Consider the following 21,910-nt stretch of genomic DNA (forward strand, 5'->3'; position numbering starts at 1 on the left):
TATAAAATACTTGAGCATTTTATAATATTCTACAAATGTGATGGCAATGAAATGACGTTCGACGTTATGTTTGTTTAAATACTTAATGAGATATATTATTATATACTTTAAGTCATCATGACCTGAGCACTTGGTGACAACTCAAAAAGTTTAAGCATGCATGAAATCGGTAACATTTTAAGTTCCTGAATTTTTCATTAATTTTAAAATTTTCATTCATTTATTAACGTCAAATATTTAGTTGTGTCAGTGTTCGCAAATATATATAAGTTATAAAACTTTAATGATTATGGTTTTTTTTAAAAGTAGAAGTAGACGGAAGGGCGAAAAGGCCATCGTAAGTGGTCATCACCGCCCATAGACATTGGCGCTGTAAGATAAATAAATCATTCCTTACATTCTCAATACGCCACTAACCTTAGGATTATGTGTACGTACAGTGTATGTACGTGCTCATTCATCCTCCAAGCTTAAACGCAACCAAAAAAATAATATAAAATATAATTATTCACATTTAAAATCTTAGTGAAAAAGCTCCAAGCCCACTCAAATAGAGGAGGAGGCCCAACGTTGGGTCATATACAGGCTGTTTCTTTATTTTTTAATTTATTAAAAGTCATAATTATTATTACAACTGCCTATCTATTATTAGCATTATCTTATATAATATAAATACCACTTTGGCGATACTTGAAACTGATTGTATGAGTCGTGAAATGCGCGGCGAATAATTAAACTAAACGAAACTTTAAGTACAATATCAGGCATAGAAAATATTAAGTACAGCGATGCCAATAATTGTTCCTTTGTATCTTTGTTTTATAGAATCCATTCATACGGTCTCTTGGTATTGGTAATTACACAATGATATACCACAAAGACAATTTATATTTATGGGTTACGTTCTAGGCAATTGTAAGTCTTACACTATTGTAAAAAAAAATCAAGATAGTGACTATATTGTACCAATACATTGTATTATAGTAAATATACCTTAAGGAATTTACTAAATGTCGTCCTAACTGACTACACGGTATCCAATTTCAAGAAAGAGTAGCCAACTACAGCGGTTTTTTAAATAGAGCACATGTGTGTGCGTAGCCCCACACACTCACTACCATAATCTGACACGACGGCAAATTCGATACGAGCTGAAAGTGTTCAGGCGCAGGACCAACGGCTTTAATGGTATTCCGGGACACGGGAGTCTACACAACTTTCCGACTAGCTTTTTTTATCGCCCGACCTGGGGTTTGAACCCAGGATGTCGGGATATGCGGTCCCGATATCCTGGGTTATATCTAGTAACGAGAACATCGAGGCAGTCAACTTGAATATCAAATTAATACGAAAATTCCATCAATAACATACAATTATGCAAAACATTTAAAAAAAAAGTTTTTACTTACTATTACTATTACGTTATCTGTATTTTAATTGTGGAAGTAAAATAACTCTGGCAACACGATCAATACGTCATTTGCTATTTAAAGTTGTGACCCCACACATACATAAATCGTTCAAGTCAAAATAAGCATTTCCATTATAATCGATCAGCACTAATGCATTTTTTTAATTTAATTAATAATAAATTCTAAATTGAATATTGTTTAGTTTGTATGGGAGTGCTTTTCCAAGAAATGCATCGTTTGAGAGACAGCCTACAGAGCATGTTTTGCTCGACCTATGATATAGCAGTGTAATTTTTAGCAGAAATTTCTAGTTAAAGATTTTCTTTTTTTAACATTCCATTCACACAATTCTGTAAAGTTTTATTATTAGCTTGGACTTATGGACATTTGATCAGATCCGTCTAACTGCGTCAATAATCGATGTCAAGTGATACTGGCCAGTGACGTCACGAGGTCGTCAGGCGTCTCCCTGGTGACGGGAGTTCAGTGGACGGGATTTCAGCCCGCGACTGCAGAGCTGCGCCACCTGAGTCGGCGTCTTGCCTTTCGTTTCGGGGAAGTATAATCTGTAATTGAAATTAAAGATTAAATAATAAAATAAGAAAGAGCCCAAAAAAATACGGAGTCAAACATCGCGCATTACGACAAGGGGAGGAGCAATATTTATGGGCGGAGTGAGGTATCATAATAAAAAATGTTTGCCAAAATTGGAGGTAGGGCTCTGTGCAAGGCCGACTGAGTAGGCACTCATCATATATTTGACGATAAAGTTTGAAGTTTTATTGAGCCAGTGTAACTACAGGCACAAGGGACATAACATCTTAGTTTCCAAATTTGGCGGCGCATTGACGATATAAGGAATGGTCAATATTTCTGCCGGGGCCAATGTTGGTTGGTGGCCACCATTAAATACCGATCTAAATACCTAGTTTATATATAAAAACAGCTCTTAAACCAAGATGGAAGAGAAGAACTGGGAAGAACCACTGAGTTTATGTGCAATAAAGGAAAATATCGTGATTCAACCTGCATAAGTCTAATGAAAATGTGTATCCACCACTAACGTATCACAATATAACAGTAATAATATTGGGTACGAAACTAAACATTGTTAAAGCACAACCGTAAAGAAATATGTATTTATGTGTGTGTGTGTGTGTGTGTGACCTCTGGAAGAAGAAGAGCGCGGCGGTGAGCGCGGAGAACAGCAGGAAGCTGCCGGCGCCCAAGAATTCGCGCAGCGTGGGGAAGCTCATGCCCACCAGGAAGTTCCCGCCCCAGTTGCACAGCGAGCCCCACGCCATGCCGCCCGCGCGAGAGCTCACCTCGAACAGCTCTGCGCACACACATAGAACAAACCCCTGGTGAGCTGTACTTAATTTGAGTCTATAAATTAATCTCATAATTGTAAAAAAATATCTGTATATGTCTGATGAGGGCAAAGGTAACACGATAGTGCAGCCTCGTCTTTTGAAGAAGACCTCATTCAAAACTAATCCTATGACTATGCTCGATATTTAAACTACAAAGCGAAAGAGTAATCTCATAGACTTTCATGAAACATTTCCCTTTTAATTCAAATTGGAGTTTCTTTTTTATACGCAACATCGATCATAGTTTGCGTATTATTTCTTTGAATATTATTTAACTATCAGCAATGGGTTGTTTATGGTTATTGTATTACTTCGTTTGATTTTGTATTTACCAAAAACAACCACACATCACACAAGAGATGACTATTTAACGTTTCAGTAACAAGAAGATTCAAAATTAAATTCACAAGTTTCTTTATTTATAACACAGACCCACTCCTAATCCATAATTAATACCACAGATTAATTAGATCAAAATCAAAACATACTTTATTCGAGTAAGCTTTTACAAGAACTTTTGAATCGTCATTTAACAAACTATATTAAGTGAAACTACCACCGGTTCGGAATGTAGATTCTACCGAGAAGAACCGGCAAGAAGCTCTTTAACGACATTTAAAAATACAGTCATGTTATCGACCAAATATGTCATGTTAATTTAAGGTTATTTTTTTTTTTATCATTCTACCAATTTGCTGGACTATAAAATCGGACGTTTTAACTTGTCTTTTTAAACCATAAGTAATAATATTATCTTGAATAAATTTCGACCACAGATACCAAAGAACTCATCAAAGTTAATGGAATATTAGAAAATACACAAGTTCGTTCTCTATTTCTCACTCTCATAGTCTGATCGGAGACCAGACAGGAATGTAACTGTACCATAGTGCTATCAGTCGCATCCTACCTTCCTAACTGGCCGTCACTTCCCAGAAAAATAGCGTATTTATTTACAGAAAAACCTAATAAATATCAATAAATATCTGATACTAACTTCGTTAAACATTTACTGTTTTTAATTTTTTTATATAATGAACACTTACCCGAAGCAATGAAATAAGGTATAGGGCCGAGACCGAATCCAAACACCAGAACGTACAATATCACAGCCGACATGCACACGTACGGCATCCAGGGCATCGCATCCTGAAATAGGGAATTAAATATATCAGTTGAATTTTCTTTAATTTTGAAAATTGATTAAATCAAAATAAATATATAAATCGAATATCGAATCTAATATCAAAAATACTGAAAATGACGACTCGATAAAACCAATTTCTGTTACGTAAATAATATGAGCAAGAGGCTCACCATGGAAAGCGACTATCGACAACCATGGACATTTACGGCACCGGGAGGCTCGCAGACGTGTTCCATCTAGACGCACATTCTGACGCGAAGGCGGAAGATGAATTTCAACAGCCGGGATTAATCCAAACGATTAGGAACGAGTAGGAAATGCAGAGTACCGAAGGATCAAACAGATCAGAAAGGGCTTGATCATCGATAATTCGAGCTGCTCTGTGTTGAATACGGTGAAAGGCAAGAAGCTGGCACCGGGGAGCTCCCGCCCAGAGGGGAGGGCGGTGCTCCGTTTTAGGCGATGGGCCGACGGGAAGATACCGAGCCCTACGGCGAACGGAGCGGCGACAAGAGGTCCTCACGATGTAGGCCATGGCCAGCGCGAGCGCGGCCAGCAGCAGCGCGGCGGCGGCGGCGGACGCCAGCAGCGGCGCGCGGCGCCCGGCGCGCGGCAGCAGCGCCAGCATGGCCAGCGCCGTGCACACGTTGACGGAGCCGCAGCCGACGGTGGCCAGCTGCGCCGCCCGCGCCGACAGCCCCGCCTGCTCGAAGATCGTCTGCGAGTAGTAGAACACCTGCGCACGCGGTCGGGACACATGAAGGTGTGGCTTTAGGTGACGCTCTTCTTTGGCAGATGGAACGTTTTGAAATTAAATGTGTCAGCGTGGTGTTAACTTTCATTCTCACCGCATTGATGCCACTGGTCTGCTGCCCGGCTTGCATGGTGCACGCGAGGAGTAGGGGCAGTCGAAGCTTAGGTTCGCGGGCTACCCTCCACATTCCCCATTTTTCTCCACTCGTGCTGGCTTCGGCTCGCACCTCCTCTCTTAACAGTTCCAAGTCTTCGGTGAGAACGCTCGGAATTTCTCCACGTAAGCGACTCAGTTCTAAAGAAATTTTCAAAGAAAGACTCTTCTTATTACGATGAACTTTAACCCTGTTACGTAACAGATACAATACTGGCCACGTTTAAATTCGAAAATTAGATTTATTATAACAAAAGAACCGTTAAGGTAAAATGAACCATTAATTATCTTATCTAACAATAAAGCCAAGGCCTACGTCGTCAAGGAGAACTACTACGATCTAGATTATATCGAGACTTTCATTCTAATTTAAACTTGAATCATTGTTTACATTTATCTCGATAAATGCGTCGTTTAAAGTCTTTATAGATTTTATTTTCAGATTCATAAAATAATTCGAGCTTGTTATTGTAAACTAGGTAGGTTGACTGGCATTTGGGCCACCTAATGGTAACCGCCGGTACATAATAAAAACATAATCAGCCTGTAAATTTCCCACTGCTGGGCTAAGGCCTCCTCTCCCGTTGAGGAGAAGGTACGGAGAAGCATATTCCACCACGCTGCTCCAATGCGGGTTGGTGGAATACACATGTGGCAGAATTTTGTTGAAATTAGACACATGCAGGTTTCCTCACGATGTTTTCCTTCACCGCCGAGCACGAGATGAATTATAAACACAAATTAAGCACATGAAAATTCAGTGGTGAACCGCCGGTAATGGTAACCTATGGTAACCGTAGCCCATATACATTAGCGCAGTAAGATATTTAAACGATTCCTTAGTCAAAGCAAAACCTTGTGAACTGATATAGTATGTCACGCATGTAATTACACTGGCTCACTCACGCTTCAAGCCGGAACCGAACAATGCTAAAAATTGCTATTTGGCGGTAGAATTTGTGATGAGTGGGCAGTACCTATCTAGACGAACATAAAGCCCTCAGAACGTAGACTGATCCAGAGGACCTAAATAATTGGGTTTTTCTGATCAGAAAATTTCGTTTAGCTTGGAAGTGTTGTACACTGCCGTGCCTGAGATAGCCCTTGATCTACTTGTTTAATTATAATAATTGATTAATCTCACCTTTTATAGCCGCTGGTTCGTTTCTCTTAACGACAAAAAGGTATTTCGGACTCTCTGGTAATATAAATAGAATCGGCAATGATATTATGACTAGTAACGCGAAGACGGATAACAGATAGGGCCAGTTGTCGACTCCGCCTGGAATTAGTACAATCTTTGTTAGAAATTATATTAATTATTAAGATGCGTTATATAAACTAATCCATTTAAAGAAAAATAGAATATTATTTTATTCATAAAACATATTTTTTTAATTATAATTGACGCTGACAACATTTGTTTATTATTTTATCTGGTTTTTTTTTCCTTATGCATGTAATATACATTTATGAAGTACTTTTTTGTTTCGTATATGTTTTTTATTTAAACTTTGTAATTAAAATATAAAAAAAAAAAATTTATTTCAAAATTGAATCACCAAAAATGTATATAATATATTTATATTATAAACATATTTTATATAAAAATGCTTTTCTATCATCACCTTTATTTTATTTTATTAAAAGATATATTTCAAGTGATTCACCCAATATAACGTCCAGCCCCATAACTTGTCCCACAAGCACTCCAGCATTAACTCCAAGTGGACAGGCGACCCCCATGGCTCCCGACAGCCTGGGTGGTGACAGCTCCGTTAAGTACATGGGCACTATACTCGTCGTCAGACCTGACCGAAAAGTATATAACATCTAAATTTTAAAAATGAAAACTTAAAATTAGAGCACAGCTTAATGAAAGCAGGACTTAAAAATAGGGGAGGGAGCTGTAAGAAAATAAATTTTCAATATTGAAAACATTTTCGATTGTAGTCACGACACATCGAGACTGTATCTAACGTCTACAGACAATTTTAAGTTTATTTCTAGTAATCTTAAAATACATATAAATACTTATAAACGTATTCATCTATTCACTCACGAAGGCGAGCCGAAACGTAGAGAACGTTTTTTTAATTTTTTTTTAATAAATTATACTTAACAGATATAGTCTATTTTTTTGTTTTGTTGTTACTCTTAGTCGCCTCACGCACACTAAGACAACTTACAAGCACGAACGTTATACACTCATACTAATGCGTGCCGATACTATTTTAACATGGAGGAGCCTCCGTTTGTGAATAGATTTATACTATATTGCGTTATTCCGAGATGGCAACTTTTTACCTATTAAAAGATTAGTTTTGTATTAAATAGACGGAGTCGTGAAAATATTAAACGTCGGGTGCACTTGAAGTTTCTCGTTGTAAGTTTTAAAAAGTTAAAATATTTATCGAACTTACCACCAGCAAGACCGACAAGCAATCTTCCGAGTACAAGCATTTCCACGGAATTAGCGGCGCGACAGAATAAGAACAGAATCGCTCCCGCAATCGATAAGAGATTCGTAATTATTGTGGCATATTTTCTGTAAAAAAAAAAAACCAGCATTACCTATAGAAACTTAATACGTGAAATTTTCCAACCTATTTCAAGAGAGAAGCATTATTAGTGTCTGCGCAAGCACTAGAGTACTCTTTCCTCTCAAGAAGTCCGCGCAGGACCAACGATTTTACGTGCTCGAATTATTATCTCTATTAATGTATTGTCTCGTTTAACTACATTTTTTGGACTAGTTGGCGAGCTGACAGTCGGCTCAACTATTGGAAAATGACTACCACCGCCCATGGACATCTGTAACACTAGGGGACTTTCAATTAAGTTGCTAGCCTTTTTTACACTATATACTGATTATTATTGCAGACTCCTCCGGCATAGACCCCACTCTAACATAGCCATCTCGACCTAAATTCTGCAGAAAAGAGCTATCCGAACTATTTACAGTATTAGCTCTAGGACATCATTACGCGAAAATTTTAAAGAAATAGGTGTATTAACGGCTGCTTCACAATATATTTATGATAATATAAGGTTTATACAGAAGAATATACAAAAGTATTCCATAAAAGCTGATATACATACTATTAATACAAGAAATAAGAATAAACTTGTAACCCCTACTTTCCGTTTGCATACGGTAAAGAGAACGTTTTTGGGCAATGGTATACGCTTATACAATAAGATACCGGGAAATGTAACCAATTTACCATTTACGAAATTTAAAAAGTTTATTAAGACTAAATTAATAAATAAATCTTATTATTCATTAAAAGAGTACTTTTTAGAAAAAAAACGCCTGGATTTAGGCTCGGGTTCCATCACAGGACACTAATTATTGTAAAAAAACAGCATTGTAAATCTGTTTATTTGAAAAGAGCAACTATGCGAGTTTCTTGCCGTTTCTTCTCGCTGGAGGCTGCTTTCCGAAACGGTGGTAGTATTTTAATATTGACGATTCAAAAACGCTTCGTTGTGAAGTTTACTTGAATAAACTTGATTTGATTTGATTTAATCAAAGACCGAAGATCGAAGAAATGAGATTTATATATATATATTTAGAAAATTTTGTTAATTTTTACTAATTGTGATATTCTCAACAGAGCTTTTGGAGGCGCAGGATTGTCAACAACGCCAACTCCCAGGCTCTGCTACTGAAAAACGAGACAGTCATACGTTTATGTAACCACCGAACCACCAATGTGACCTTCGGGCCTAGACGAGTTACATATTGATAGAAAACACAAAAATGTATAGGATATGCATATGTATTTTTATCTTTTCTCCTAGTTAATTTAATTCTGTAAGATAAAATATCCTTATATTTAACAGTTCTTATTTCGCTTCAGGGAAACTATTAGAATGTATTTAGAACGAAGCAATACGGACAAATTTAACCTGCGTCCATTTTCCTTTTCTAAACTACGAGTAGAGATGCGATAATTTCTATTGCTCTATTCTATGTCCCTAGATTTTAAATAAAATATAAACACTCATTATATACAAAAAATAAACTCAGACGGTAGACTCTATAAAAGATTACCTACACGCATAGGTGATACGCACACACACGCATGGACGCACACACACGCATGGACGCACACACACGCATGCACGCACACACGCATGCACGCACACACGCAAAAATAAAAAAAAAACATCGTTCTGCTTCTTTTTTGAAAATGAACAAAAGTTAAGGCAAATAAAAACCTTATTTTCTATTGTTGTTAACCGACGATATTAAAAATGAATTATGTTAACTCGAACCTGGTATGTAATGGTTTTTTTTTACCTTCAATATTTTATATTTCTAAGGACTAGGTATACTTGATTAAAAAATTTAATAATGTAATACGAAAGATCTACACTCAGCTAATCTATCAAAACTCACCTTCCAAACTTGTCAGCAAAACAGGAACCGAGTATAGACCCAGTGCAGCCCCCGACAATAAATATTGATACAATCGAAGACCAGAGCACATTGAGCCATGTCTTATCCAATGGTAGATCGTAGCGACTAATGAAACTTTCGTTGCAAAAGGTCTTTATAATCTGGAATATTAAAAAAACTCTTGTTTAGTCCAAATAACTCTCTTACTCATCGGAGATGTCGATCAACTCCAATCTCAGCGATCTCTTTAAGTTAACATATATTCGTCCAAATTACTTGTCAACACACAAGAATTGTTGTGCAAACACAGATGCTCATTGGATGTATCGCACTCCTTTACTGCTGTCCACCGAAGCATATACTCATCCAGCAAAGTAATAGACCTTGAATCTCAGCCCATATCGTAGCGTTGCTATACCCAAGACCCGGACTAAGATTCTGTACTTGACATACACACAAACAGAAAGAATCCCTACAGGTCCAAGGGCAACGGAGAAGGATCCAACACGCAACAATTTATAAGGCACGCGGCCAAGATTACGAGATGAGACAGCCTCATCAAATGTACAGCGAGACAGCTACAATTATACAATAACGTATCCCATGCAGTGATTGTGATATGTCGTCGCAGGAAAAGCGTCGTAATAACCCTTCAAAGACACATACGACGACGTACGACTTCTAATTCAGACTTATTTTTATATTGCATTGCATTTTTTTACAATAAAATTAGAGTAAAATTCATATTTAAAAAAAAAAAATAACTCAAATAAATATTATAATATATAAAATAAATTATTATAATATAAATAATTTAGTTTATGTAAAACAATGATAAATTCATAAAGCTCCATGGCGATTGGCGAATATTTATAGTCAATACTAGGGTGTCTACACCCTTTTTAAGTTTCGTGAAGGACAAAATTCAAAACATGCTCAGAATATTTGGCGTAAGGTGAGAAAGACAATAAACTCGAAACTCCGATACATACCTCAGCTGGCGAATTGACAACTCCTATGTTGAATCCCACAGGCAAGGAGGAACCGAAGGTGGTTGTCACCCCGGCTAGCACCAAATAGAACGACCATCCTGGTTTGAATTCGTGAGTTTGAGTCAAATGTTCCTGTTCATTGGCAACCTGCAACGAATTAATATTCTAATCTTAATTGATTTTATACACAGCAGTAAATAATCTATGCCTATAGATAAAAATGGATGCTTTTTTGTTTGTACGTTATCTTTCTTTTACCATTTATTGGATTGCATTGCATTGAAACTTTGTACTGTTTTTTTGTCTATAGTATGAGGCACTAAACTTGGTCGACAATGACGATGAATATTATATTATAATATTTAACTTGTCAGAACTGTTTTTTTTTTTAGGAATCTTTATTATAGGGGGAGACTGTAGCCTAAGAAGCCCTTCCCAAAATCCAACCCTGGACGACGTGGCGATCAAAATAGAAACAAAAAACAAAGTCTTTGCGAAGCAAGCAATAAAACATCTACATATATGCTTTAATAAAAAAAAGTTACTGATTTCGGTGCTAAGTATAATTTAATATGTGCTAAACTTTGATATCAACATTTTTTTAATAGTAGTTTCGAATCGAATCACTTAACCTGGTATATACCACAACTCCCATCGAATAAAATTTATTACTTTTCGACTCTACATAGTAAACATCAAATAGACTAACACATTACCTTAACTCGTTGCGGAGTCGGATAATCATTCTTATCTAACATTAGAACACGATTTAGGTAATATTTAATTATTCTAGTTTACTGCTAAAGTAATGAAGTGATTTCGCTTTATGAATCACAGATAATAATATAATAACATTCATTCTTTACTGAATGAATATTCTAGAAACTAAGGTCGTAACGGTGATAATTATCATAAAACATAAACAATTGAAACCAAATTTACTAAGAGTAACGGAGATCACGATAGGTATTAATTAATAAAATTTATTAAAAAAAAGAACATTTATTGGAGTATTTGAAATAAGAACATAGATTTATGACAGAGGTAGTTATGTCGAGGACGAATGGTAGCACAGAAAAGAAGAAATAAACCGGCCAGAACCAGTCACAGAGTAAGGTGTCGGGAACGTAGAATTTCAGGACGATCGATGCGATTCCGTGTCCTGTGATAGCTGATTTTTTAATTAAGGATGTATTAATATTAACAGATAATCAAGAGGAGAGGCAATTACAAAAATCGTGGGTTCCAATTCATGGATATCCCAACGAGTTTTCAAGTGCATAATTTATGTTTGTGAATTAGTTCGTACGTTAAAAGAAAATATTTAGCCGTGACGGCCCAATGTTTACAAGACGTAATCTTAACTGATGATTCTGAGTTCAACTCCGGGGCATTATATACCATATTAAAAATGGGACTTTTATAAGCAGTGAATTTACTTTTTTCTTTTATTTTATTTTTAATAGGGTGTGTATCACTCCAGTGCAGACAGATAAGCAAAGCTGTGCGTGTTTAATAAAATAATTGTTCTTTAGAATAAAAAAATAGATCAGCAAATGGGCCTCTGGGACTCATGATACATATCACAAACGTTCTAGATAAATAAGACGGCATGATGATGAGTCTGATTTTTATAGAATAGGACTTTTTCTTAGCTGGGTTTATAAAAAATCGTTCATAACCGTGTTCCATTCAATGACCATTCTCAACAACGATAGATAGATAGATTACAGAAGATCTTATAGTACACAATCGTGGGCGTAAACGCAGCTGTTGACTCGATTTCCACAGTCACTGGTCAGATGGGACAGCAATGACCCGACCGAAGAGATATCAGACGCAAGACATTCGACTATATCACTTCCTAATTCCTCGCTGTTACTGAATTTAGCTTGAGAGAATAACCTCTGTAACTTTTATAAGACCATTCGAATTAATGAATTGTAGCCATACAAACTGTCAATCTAGCATAGATTTCTAGACCAAGGAGGCAGTTGCCTTTTTAAATTACTAAGTGCGGCGCTATACAAGCGGAGTAATCAACGAAAACGCGAGCTAATGCTGGCAATTCATCGTGCGTTATCATAACACAAAACAAGTTACGTCTCTTATTACGTGTCTAATCAACTAGAAATCTAGTGGAAAAAATATGCATTGTATTTGGTGAATCAGAACTAATATTTAATAATTATTTTTAGTCTCTATTACTTTTTTCATGTGCCCAATGTGTGTTTATAACTGATCTCGTACTGCGCGAAGAAGGAAAACATCGTAAGGAATACTGCATGTTTTGTATAAATTTTGTCTCGCGTGTAGAGTATTCCATCAATGCGCAGCGTGGTGGATAATGTAATGATAAATGATAAGTTTATAAACATCACCTCAAACGGAGAATAGGCTTTATGCCCAGTTGTGGGACATTTATAGGCTGTTACTATTTTATATATGTAACGAATTGCAATGACGTCTACGACATAGCCTTTACATACTAATTCATGCAATTTAACCGTAAATAAAAAAAAAATCAAAGTACGTAATAATACTGTATATTATATATAATCTACTTAATTCCTGTGAACTGTAAACTGTTTCACCGTTGGACAACGCTAGGGTAGAGCCCTAGCGTTGTCCCTTATAACTCTTTATTGCTGACTAACTTCAGTCCTGCCAAAATACATAAGACCTTACTTAGTGACTCGTACATATTAATTCATAGTATTCGGATATGCAGCGTGTACAAAACAAAACAGCGAGTAATATGTGCGAATAAATATTTAACGATAAAATAACAAAAGGATACACGTCAGATTTACAAAAGATTCGAACATAGTTAGTCCAAACATGAATGTGGTGAACTCAACCACCACCAGAGCTAACGATGTAGCCAATCCAGCCACAGACCTGAAATGATTTTAACTAATTACAAGTGCGGATACAATCAGTATAATGGAACAGACGACCCATAACCCGACTAAAACTAGGTTTAGTACCCCTGATCGATTACGACCACAATGATGGCCTACTGCGCGTGAAATCTTACAGTGGAAAAATGTGTACGCAGGCACAGATGCACTAACCCAATTCGTTAATTTTCCCTCATTCTCATCCTTTTATTATACGGCAATTCGAAACAACCTAGAGCAAGACCAAGTGATTCCCTTGCTTGCGAGGCTGTGCCAAAATTGATTTAATATTGAGAATATTATTAATTTTTAAAGATAATTTGTTGAAATGAAATTTCAATTTCTTATGACTGGTCCTAACCGGTGTCCTGAGCTAGGAGTTAGGACTCTACCTGCAGCCAAAAATTTTAAAAACTAAATATAGTGATATATTTCCAAATAAGTGTCAAGTGATCTTTCGGTTACACCGAAATTACCTAAATCTCACCAATATATTGTAAAAAAATAAAACTTGAATTAATCACAAGTTACATATATGTATAATATTTCCCTATTAATTCAATTTCGGTAATATGTACGAAAAAATAAAGAAATACGCTCGTTACGCATAAAAAATTAATTATTATAAGGATAGTTTATTTGTAATATATTCTTAATACAAAACACGATAGACGTACCCAGTAATATTATAATTTCAACATATAAGTATTATATATTTATATATAGTTGATTATTGACATACATATATATGATATGACTAAAAACTATTAATAGAATCTACGTAAAAGTCTTTCAAATTAAAACTAAAAAAAAAAGTTATAAATAAAAAAAAATCATCACGACGATTTATTTTTTAAAGTAAATCATTTTATTTTATGTTAGAGACACATTAGTATATCTGATATCAAATGAGCCCCATAATATGAAGTGTTTTAATACAGTTCCCTAAATATTTAAATTTAGCAACATATATATTTAATTAACGAAATGTGATAGGTAATATTATAATACACAATTATCCTGTTCATTCTTGTTTTTTCATTTGAGGTTATTAACGTTACGAATTTAATTTACGATATGCAACAAAAAAGGTCACACTAAAAACATTTACTGCAATTCATCGATGATGACGTGACTAGAACTAATAGAATAAAATAAAAATAAATATTTAATAATTTCGTATATCGAAATTTCACAATTTTTTTTTTTTTTGTAATAAATATAAGTAATTATCGTTCATTGAAAGCTTAAAATAAAATCCGTTAAAAAATATTATACTTATTTATTTTATTAAATTCAACAACATTGTGGTAACTAATTATTATTTCCAAGGTTTAATAATGTACAAATAACCTTTAAATAAAAGTAATATAATTCATATTACAATAATAACAAACTAAAATCGAAACATTTAAGTCTTTGCTAAAAAAAATAAACAAAAAAAGTTAGATGAAGAAAAAGCAACCTCTAACGGAAATAATATTTACTAACCTGGTCTTTCTTCTCTGACATGTTTTGTTTGTTATACTCAACGTGACTATTAGAAGGTCAACATTAAATGAACATATTCCATAAAACTAACTATACGAATTTACCGCGCACTTGTTTACAACATTTTCTATGTCTGAACATGTGGAAACACTAACCTCAAGTAAAGCGCCTCACTCTATAGTTTTTATTACACGTCTTGATGTTTTCTTAGTAATTATTTTATTATAACTAAACAATTTCTTGCAACGAAAACACTGACTTTAAATATACTAATTTATATTTAATTTGTCTTTACACTAACTAGTTGTTAGTGAGAAATATAATAGTATTAGTCGCCTTGAACTTTGCAGCCTATCTCAATAACTCAGACCATGTACCGATAGATACAGACGATGACATACAGAAATAAATAAACGCAAAAAAGTCCGAAACGTGTTCGAGGTTCTTGACCCCATTCAATTAAATAAATCATTTTTTAAGAATAGTATTTGCTTTTTTAGTGTGGCAACATTGATAATTACGTAATAAAACAAGGATGGGCGTAGAGTAAAAAAAAAAAACGAATACCGAATGCAGCTACTCTAAATAATGGTTATACGGGTGTGTGATTACGTCACGTGGCCTTATTCGATGGACCTTTATATTTGGAAGATTAAATACACGAACTTTAGTAACGTGTGTTTTTATGAAGTTTGGTTAACCAGTTAAATCTAGTTTTAGCTTTAAGCCAGATTGAATAGTTTTTTTAAATATCAATAATATAAATTAACATCCTCCGTCATATGTCTGTATGTATGTTCGCTCTAATATCAAATTGTTTGATCACAAGGATGTTTTACGTATAGAATTTATAAATAATATTTATAGGTATAAATTATTAAATGATGAAATTGGCCGATTAATTCAACGCCCGCATATATGGGCCAACCAGCGGGGAGATATAATAGCAAAATATTTGACAGCAAATTGACGCGATATCATTGGTCGAGAGCTTGATTAATCTATGATATTCACTATGGATTTGTGAAAAAATGAGGTTTTGAACGTCGACGAAACTATTATCAGGATTTTGGAAGTAAAATTAAAGAGGAAATAAGTAGTTAAGTGTAATAAAGTTGTATTATAAATAAATATATATTAATCATAAACTCTTACTAGTGCACAATATGGCTGAGTTATTAACAAATCGCATGAAATACGTAAATCTAAGGTTTGTTTATCTTTTTTCCTACCTAAATTGCAATAGACTATAAATAAAAAAATACAAAGCAAACAAAAGTCTTCCTTTTATTGCAGTTATTTAAAACATATCTTCTTTCAATAGTTACCTGTTCGACTGGGGAGAGGAATATTATCTAAGGAATGGAAGTCAGCGAGATTAAAACGCAATTAAACATTCTGAATCAATATTAATATTATATGATTTATAATTATATACAGAATCATATTTTCCTATTGTATTAAGAAGCAATAAAGTTCTTATCTGGCTATTCACATATGAGTTATTAACATAATAGATATTTATTACAATGTAAACGAAAAACATTCCTAGATTTGTAAAGATTTCCTGAACTAATATTAAATAGAAAAATATGAATTTATTCATAATAAATGTTTTAAAAATGAATGAAGTTTATATTTCTTTATTTAATATTAAGGCGATAGACTTGCTTAAAGATGGTCGAAGAATATTATTGTTAGATGGTTAAGGTAAACCTACGTAATAAATACATTTTTTTACAATTTTCATAAGTGGCCTGAACGCTTGGTGATAGGGCTTCGTGCAAGCCCGTCTGGGTAGGTACGACCATATTTATTCTTATCATAGTTTCTACCGCCAAGCATCAATACTTTATATTGTTCTTGTGCCCAACGCTCGCCAGAATATTTAAAAAAAAAAAGCGATCGCATCGCTTGTTTTTGATTGCTTTAATTTAACAACAGGGCATTTTCGATTGTGAAGGCAGAAGAAATTTTCAGTTTATTTGCCAGTATCGAGCAATTAATTATTGCATAACATTTTTTTTTGTTTTAGAATATGATAGTCTAAGATCCGGCTGCAGAATCAGTATACCCATCGAATGTTTGCTAAAAACTTTGCTAAAAACTAAAAAAAAAAAAGATGTTACGCACTAGCTTTCTTTCACTCTACTTTTAATATTTACTATCTTTAACAGCCAGCAACCCTTATTTGTGGCCAGATTTAATTAGGCAACCGTATATCATAATAAACAGAAAAAAAATTGCTTTAATTTGATATATAAATTATGAATGTACGTTGTGAGTGTATAAACGTAACAAAATCATACCTGTGTAAACCTGGCTGCGAAGAGGTGCGGCCAGATGCACAACGGCAACCATGATTTTTCAGAGTCTTTATAGGCGTTGCCGTAAAGTGGACGACATTTTATTGAAAAAACAAGTCAATGAAATTTTTGACGGAATACTAATTATTAATAATTTAATTAAAAATACTAGCGGCCACATTTTGATAGGCAATCTGGTAGATATAAATTCTCCTAATCATAAATATGTGTAAAAATTTGGTTTTTAGCAAAAACTCGATGGGTACACTGATTCTGCAGCCGGATCTCGTACTATGACAGACGACATCGTAAAAAATAAAAATCTACATTTTCGTTTGTAGTTCAATAAATCAGTTCAAAATAAATCTATTCAACCAACTCTTCGTTGATTTACTAAATAATCATTATTTAAATGTAAGAATCGCTAAAAGTGCTAACCATTCCCAAAATTCTTATATTAAAACCCTAAGTATGAATGAATCGAGATCATATTAAAACGAATCTAAACATATTCATTGTAACACTAAACGAATAAATAATAAACTGATTAATCTAAAGATGCATCTTGTTAAACATAATTCTAATTTTAATAAAGTGTTATTACAAAACGTCGAATAGCAATTTATTGTAACCACGGCTTTAAATCGAAGTCAGCCCAGCGCCTCGTCCTTCTCGGAGTTGAATCGCACGTTCCATTTTGCGCGTATCGATGACATAAAAAACCGTTAAAAATATTATCAAATATATTTTAAAAACAGAAGCTGAAGGTTCCATTGGATGTCTTATTCAATATGCTGATGTGAATAATAAAATCGTTTAAAGTTTAGGCTCGTACTTACGTGCAAATTATTATAATATATTACTTTTAATAATTTTAATAAATATATACAAAGAGCAAATGCTACAAAAATAACTTTGATGCAAATATACATATATAACATGTTATCTTAAAAGTATTGGAAGATTTGCTTAAAAAAATGTTTTACCTATTCAGGCAAACAGATGTCAACATATTAAAAAAGTATAAAACGTATTAAAATTTATACAATTCATAAATAATATTATCATTTCACGTAAAAAGTGTAATATATAAGTAAAATTACGTAAAACCATAATATATAATAAATCATAAATATAATATTCATATTATAAAATAATTGACGTCATGATTATATTTAACTTGCCATAAATTATATTTTACGTTAATAGTATGTACAATAACACTACGTAGTATAAAACAAAGTTGCTTCCCGCCGTCTGTCTGTCCCAGTGTATGCTTAGATCTTTAAAAATATGCAACGGTGTTTCAAGAGAAGGTTTATATGTGTACATGCACAATATAGTAGAGAAACACTGATGAATTGTATGAATTTTAGAGGTTTCTAATGTGATGTCGTAAATAAACACAATTTTTTGCGCTTACATTGCAAGCGCCGGCTGAACTTTACGAGATTAAAATATTAAAGTAATGTACTACAGTAATGTACACCTTAAAAAGGTCTACATAAAATTCCGCGATGGTATATGCCTATCTCTTAGGGATAACCCACAGTAACAATTTTTTATCCTTTACTTTTTTACGGCTTATTTACAAAGCTACTTTTAACATTAATCCTTATCCAAGTAAGTAGAAGACATTGTGTATTTAATATAGATCGATATCGAAGTTTTATAATTATATGTACAAGAACGAAATATTCACGCTTGTTAAGAAAGGCGGCAACTTATATAGGTACATATATATATACTAAAACGAATATAAATTTATGGCAAATAGATGTAATATTGTAGATTCCACCCACCTATCGGATAGTCTACCACCAAAACAGTAATATTTAGTATCGTTGTGTTCCGGTTTAAAGAGTGAAGGCACAAGGGACATAACATCTTAGCTCCCTAGGCTGGCGCAATGGTGATGTAAGGAATGGTTAATATTTATATACAACGCCAATGTCAATGGACGGTGGTGACCAGTTACCATCAGATAGCTCATTTGACAGTCAGTCTACGTATAACATAAAAAAAACATCGAAAAGTAGCTCTTAGGAAATTTTAACATCACTAGCTTATATTTTTATATAAAACGATTTGAAAAGAAAAACATCCAGTTACATCAGGATTTCGTCTACGCAAACTCATTCTTCTTTGAGCAAGGTTATTGCCAATATAATAAAAAAAACTCGTATACTATTTATTGCCAATTAATAAATTTAAATCTCCTGTTAAAGAAGCGTTTGATTGATAAGGCTTATTGCTCGATAAGGGATCATATAGATGCTAAAAAAGCGTGGAGATAATATTCGTTGATTTCACTGCAAGTTTTAACTAATAACCAAATGAGTCTAGCAAATTTACTAGGACATTTTAGAGTTCACAATTGTGTTGCGCAGGTGCACTTTCTTCACTCAAACCCATAATTCGATGGAATGGCAGTTCCAACACGACCGGAAAGACAGGTTTACGTGTTTTCTGAGGCACGGCAGTATACACGAATCCAACTTCCAAACTCTAGGTTGCTAGAGAGAATTTTCCAACAGGAAAGCCAAATAACTTTTATCGTTACTGGAACTTAAGTTTATCCGAGGTATTATACCTAGCGACTATACGATGCAGTCATAATATGGGTCAATTAATTTTTTTTTTTTATTTTTTTCGATATCTTTATCATACAAACTACCAAAAGTCTTAACTCATTCAACTTTCATATACGTAGTTAATAAAAGGAAAAAAAAATTGGAAAGCTAATAGTTTCAGATATAACTTACAACAGCACACAAATATTATATCTATCACCGTAAAATTCTAAATACCGTTAGATTATAATCTATCTCGCGCAATTGTAAGCTGTCGAAAGATAATGAATAGTTATTCAACTTACAATAAAACATATACAGTTTCGATAGTTCATAATATTTCAGTTGCCTTAGGTTAGAGTTTATATAATTTAACTGAAATTTACTTCGATAGATTATAATAATGCGTTAAATTGTAAGCAGTATGTTACGGTTGATAATCTTTTGATACTTCACAATCTCGTGAGACAGATTATAATCTAACGGTATTTACAAATTTACGGTGACATATCTAACATGTGTATGATTTTAGATCAACATCATATATAACAAACAATTAGTTATGAATATTTGTTACTACTAATCTAGATTAAGCTGGTTTAACTTAATGAGCAATTATGTTATAAATTTTACTAATCTACTAAATGTGTATCATATTTTTCATACTTAAGAGAAATAAAGTAAAGAAACAAAAGATAGCACTAAACATTTATTTACAATTTAGTCATTTATGTTTTAACCTTATTCATAGTTTAGCAATTAGAGTATATCAAACTAGAAAGAACATGTTTGTTTGTTTCTTTGGGTCCAGTATTGGTTTAATTCACTATTATATCATGTCTTAAGTAATACATATATGAATTTGCATGACTGACAATAACAGACAAACAAAAATAATTCCAGAAGTTTCTAGAATGAAATTTTTCTTCTTCTAGATTCATTTTACAATTTGATGTGTTATGGATTCTTTAATTGAATTGTGTGAATTTATTTTTATTCTAAAGTATTATTAATCAGGAAAGGATCTTTGGATAACATTTGTGAAATATATTATGACTATAGATTAGGATGTGGTTTTAAGTTTAATTAAATTCATTTATTTGCTTAACAGCTTTCATGTGTTCCACTATTGCACAGATTGTATAATGATTATCAAACAGGTTTACAAGATACAAAGGAGAGTTCTATGGTAAACTATGCATTATCTGCTAATTCAAAAACATTATGACAGAAATGAATCGCAAAATAATTAAAGTGAATTAAGAGAATTGTAATTTTTGTTTTGTTAAATGTACAATTTAAATAGTTTCTATATTTTTATTTATCTTGTGAAACTTAAGTTTTAGTAGAGATTAAATGCTTCATATTATGTGAATTAACAAATTTAAATCTGAAATTTTAATTTCTGCAATAATTGGACAGGATACAATTGAGAAAAACAAAGAAAAAAAATTTATTTAGAGTCATAAATGTTATTGTAGAAATAAAATAAGGCAAATTCGGCATGAAGCAAACTCAAACTCCAAGGAAGGACATAGGCTACTTTTTTGCCTAACACCTGACAACCAACCCCTAAAACGCGAGCGTAGCCGCGGGCGACAACTAGTATTACAATATATTACATACCATAACATATTAAATAAGCTAATTACCGCATTATTATTGATTTACCGATTTACCTTTTCAGTGATAATGTTATGGGTATAATTTTAAAATTTGAAGAGTTTATTAAGTAAATATTGTTTACTAGAATTAACTCACCAGTGTTGATGTGTCTGAACGTTCGCCATTGGATATTGGCTCTGAATTGGTAAACAATGATGAAGATTCTCGTTGTTTTCCCATAACAGAGTTACAAGAATAGAAAAGTGGCCCAGTAGGGTTAAAAATCGGACTGATATGAGAGTATCTGCTCCTTTCATGCCGATTTTGATTTATAAAAAAGGTTTTTAATTTTAATTCAGAGTTTTCTTATTCCTCTTTACAATATTTACATCGATTTTTTTTACAAATTTGAAATCTGTCACTTATGAGTTATGATTAGGTTAAATTTTATGTGAAACTTAATGTGACTGCAAAATTTAATGTTGCCTGCTAAATCTAATGTATTATGAAATTAAAACGATCTATATTGTACATATCGTATATTTAAATATTGGTTATAGGTTAAAAATAAATGCGGAATCTTGGAAAAACCGTTAATAAATACTTTGCGTATTAACCTCTTTTTTTTAGCACAAACATACTAGTATGATACTTGTCGATTTTTAATATTTATAGTTCAATAAAAATTTACTTTTTATTCATTGATCAACAACACTTCTTTAAGATCTAGAAGTTTGAATTTAGTAACTATTGAATAAAATATATTTCTGAACTGAGATTCTTTAATTGCCGA

At 33.4% G+C, this 21,910-nt stretch overlaps 1 protein-coding gene across 3 annotated transcripts; it reads right to left on the reverse strand.

Annotated features, from left to right (window-relative positions):
- Positions 1-1,677: 1,677 nt before the first annotated feature.
- On the reverse strand, positions 1,678-21,555 carry LOC113396291 (solute carrier family 2, facilitated glucose transporter member 1-like). Of its 3 annotated transcripts, none has more exons than XM_026634179.2 (11): positions 21,274-21,555; positions 10,240-10,386; positions 9,248-9,408; positions 7,263-7,387; positions 6,510-6,650; positions 5,984-6,121; positions 4,781-4,980; positions 4,456-4,668; positions 3,832-3,934; positions 2,580-2,748; positions 1,678-1,978 (listed from the first exon to the last, which is right to left on the reverse strand). In XM_026634179.2, exons 1-11 carry the CDS (start codon positions 21,355-21,357, stop codon positions 1,870-1,872), a joined length of 1,590 nt encoding a protein of 529 aa, XP_026489964.2. In that variant the 5' UTR covers positions 21,358-21,555; the 3' UTR covers positions 1,678-1,869. The 3 variants fall into 3 exon arrangements, with proteins under 3 accessions (XP_026489964.2, XP_026489966.2, XP_026489965.2); XM_026634181.2 differs by lacking the exon at positions 21,274-21,555 and adding an exon at positions 14,634-15,009; XM_026634180.2 differs by lacking the exon at positions 21,274-21,555 and adding an exon at positions 10,956-11,121.
- Between the last annotated feature and the right edge of the window lie 355 nt (positions 21,556-21,910).

Source organism: Vanessa tameamea, chromosome 8 (assembly GCF_037043105.1).
Source record: "Vanessa tameamea isolate UH-Manoa-2023 chromosome 8, ilVanTame1 primary haplotype, whole genome shotgun sequence".
Taxonomy (NCBI): Eukaryota; Metazoa; Arthropoda; class Insecta; order Lepidoptera; family Nymphalidae; genus Vanessa; species Vanessa tameamea.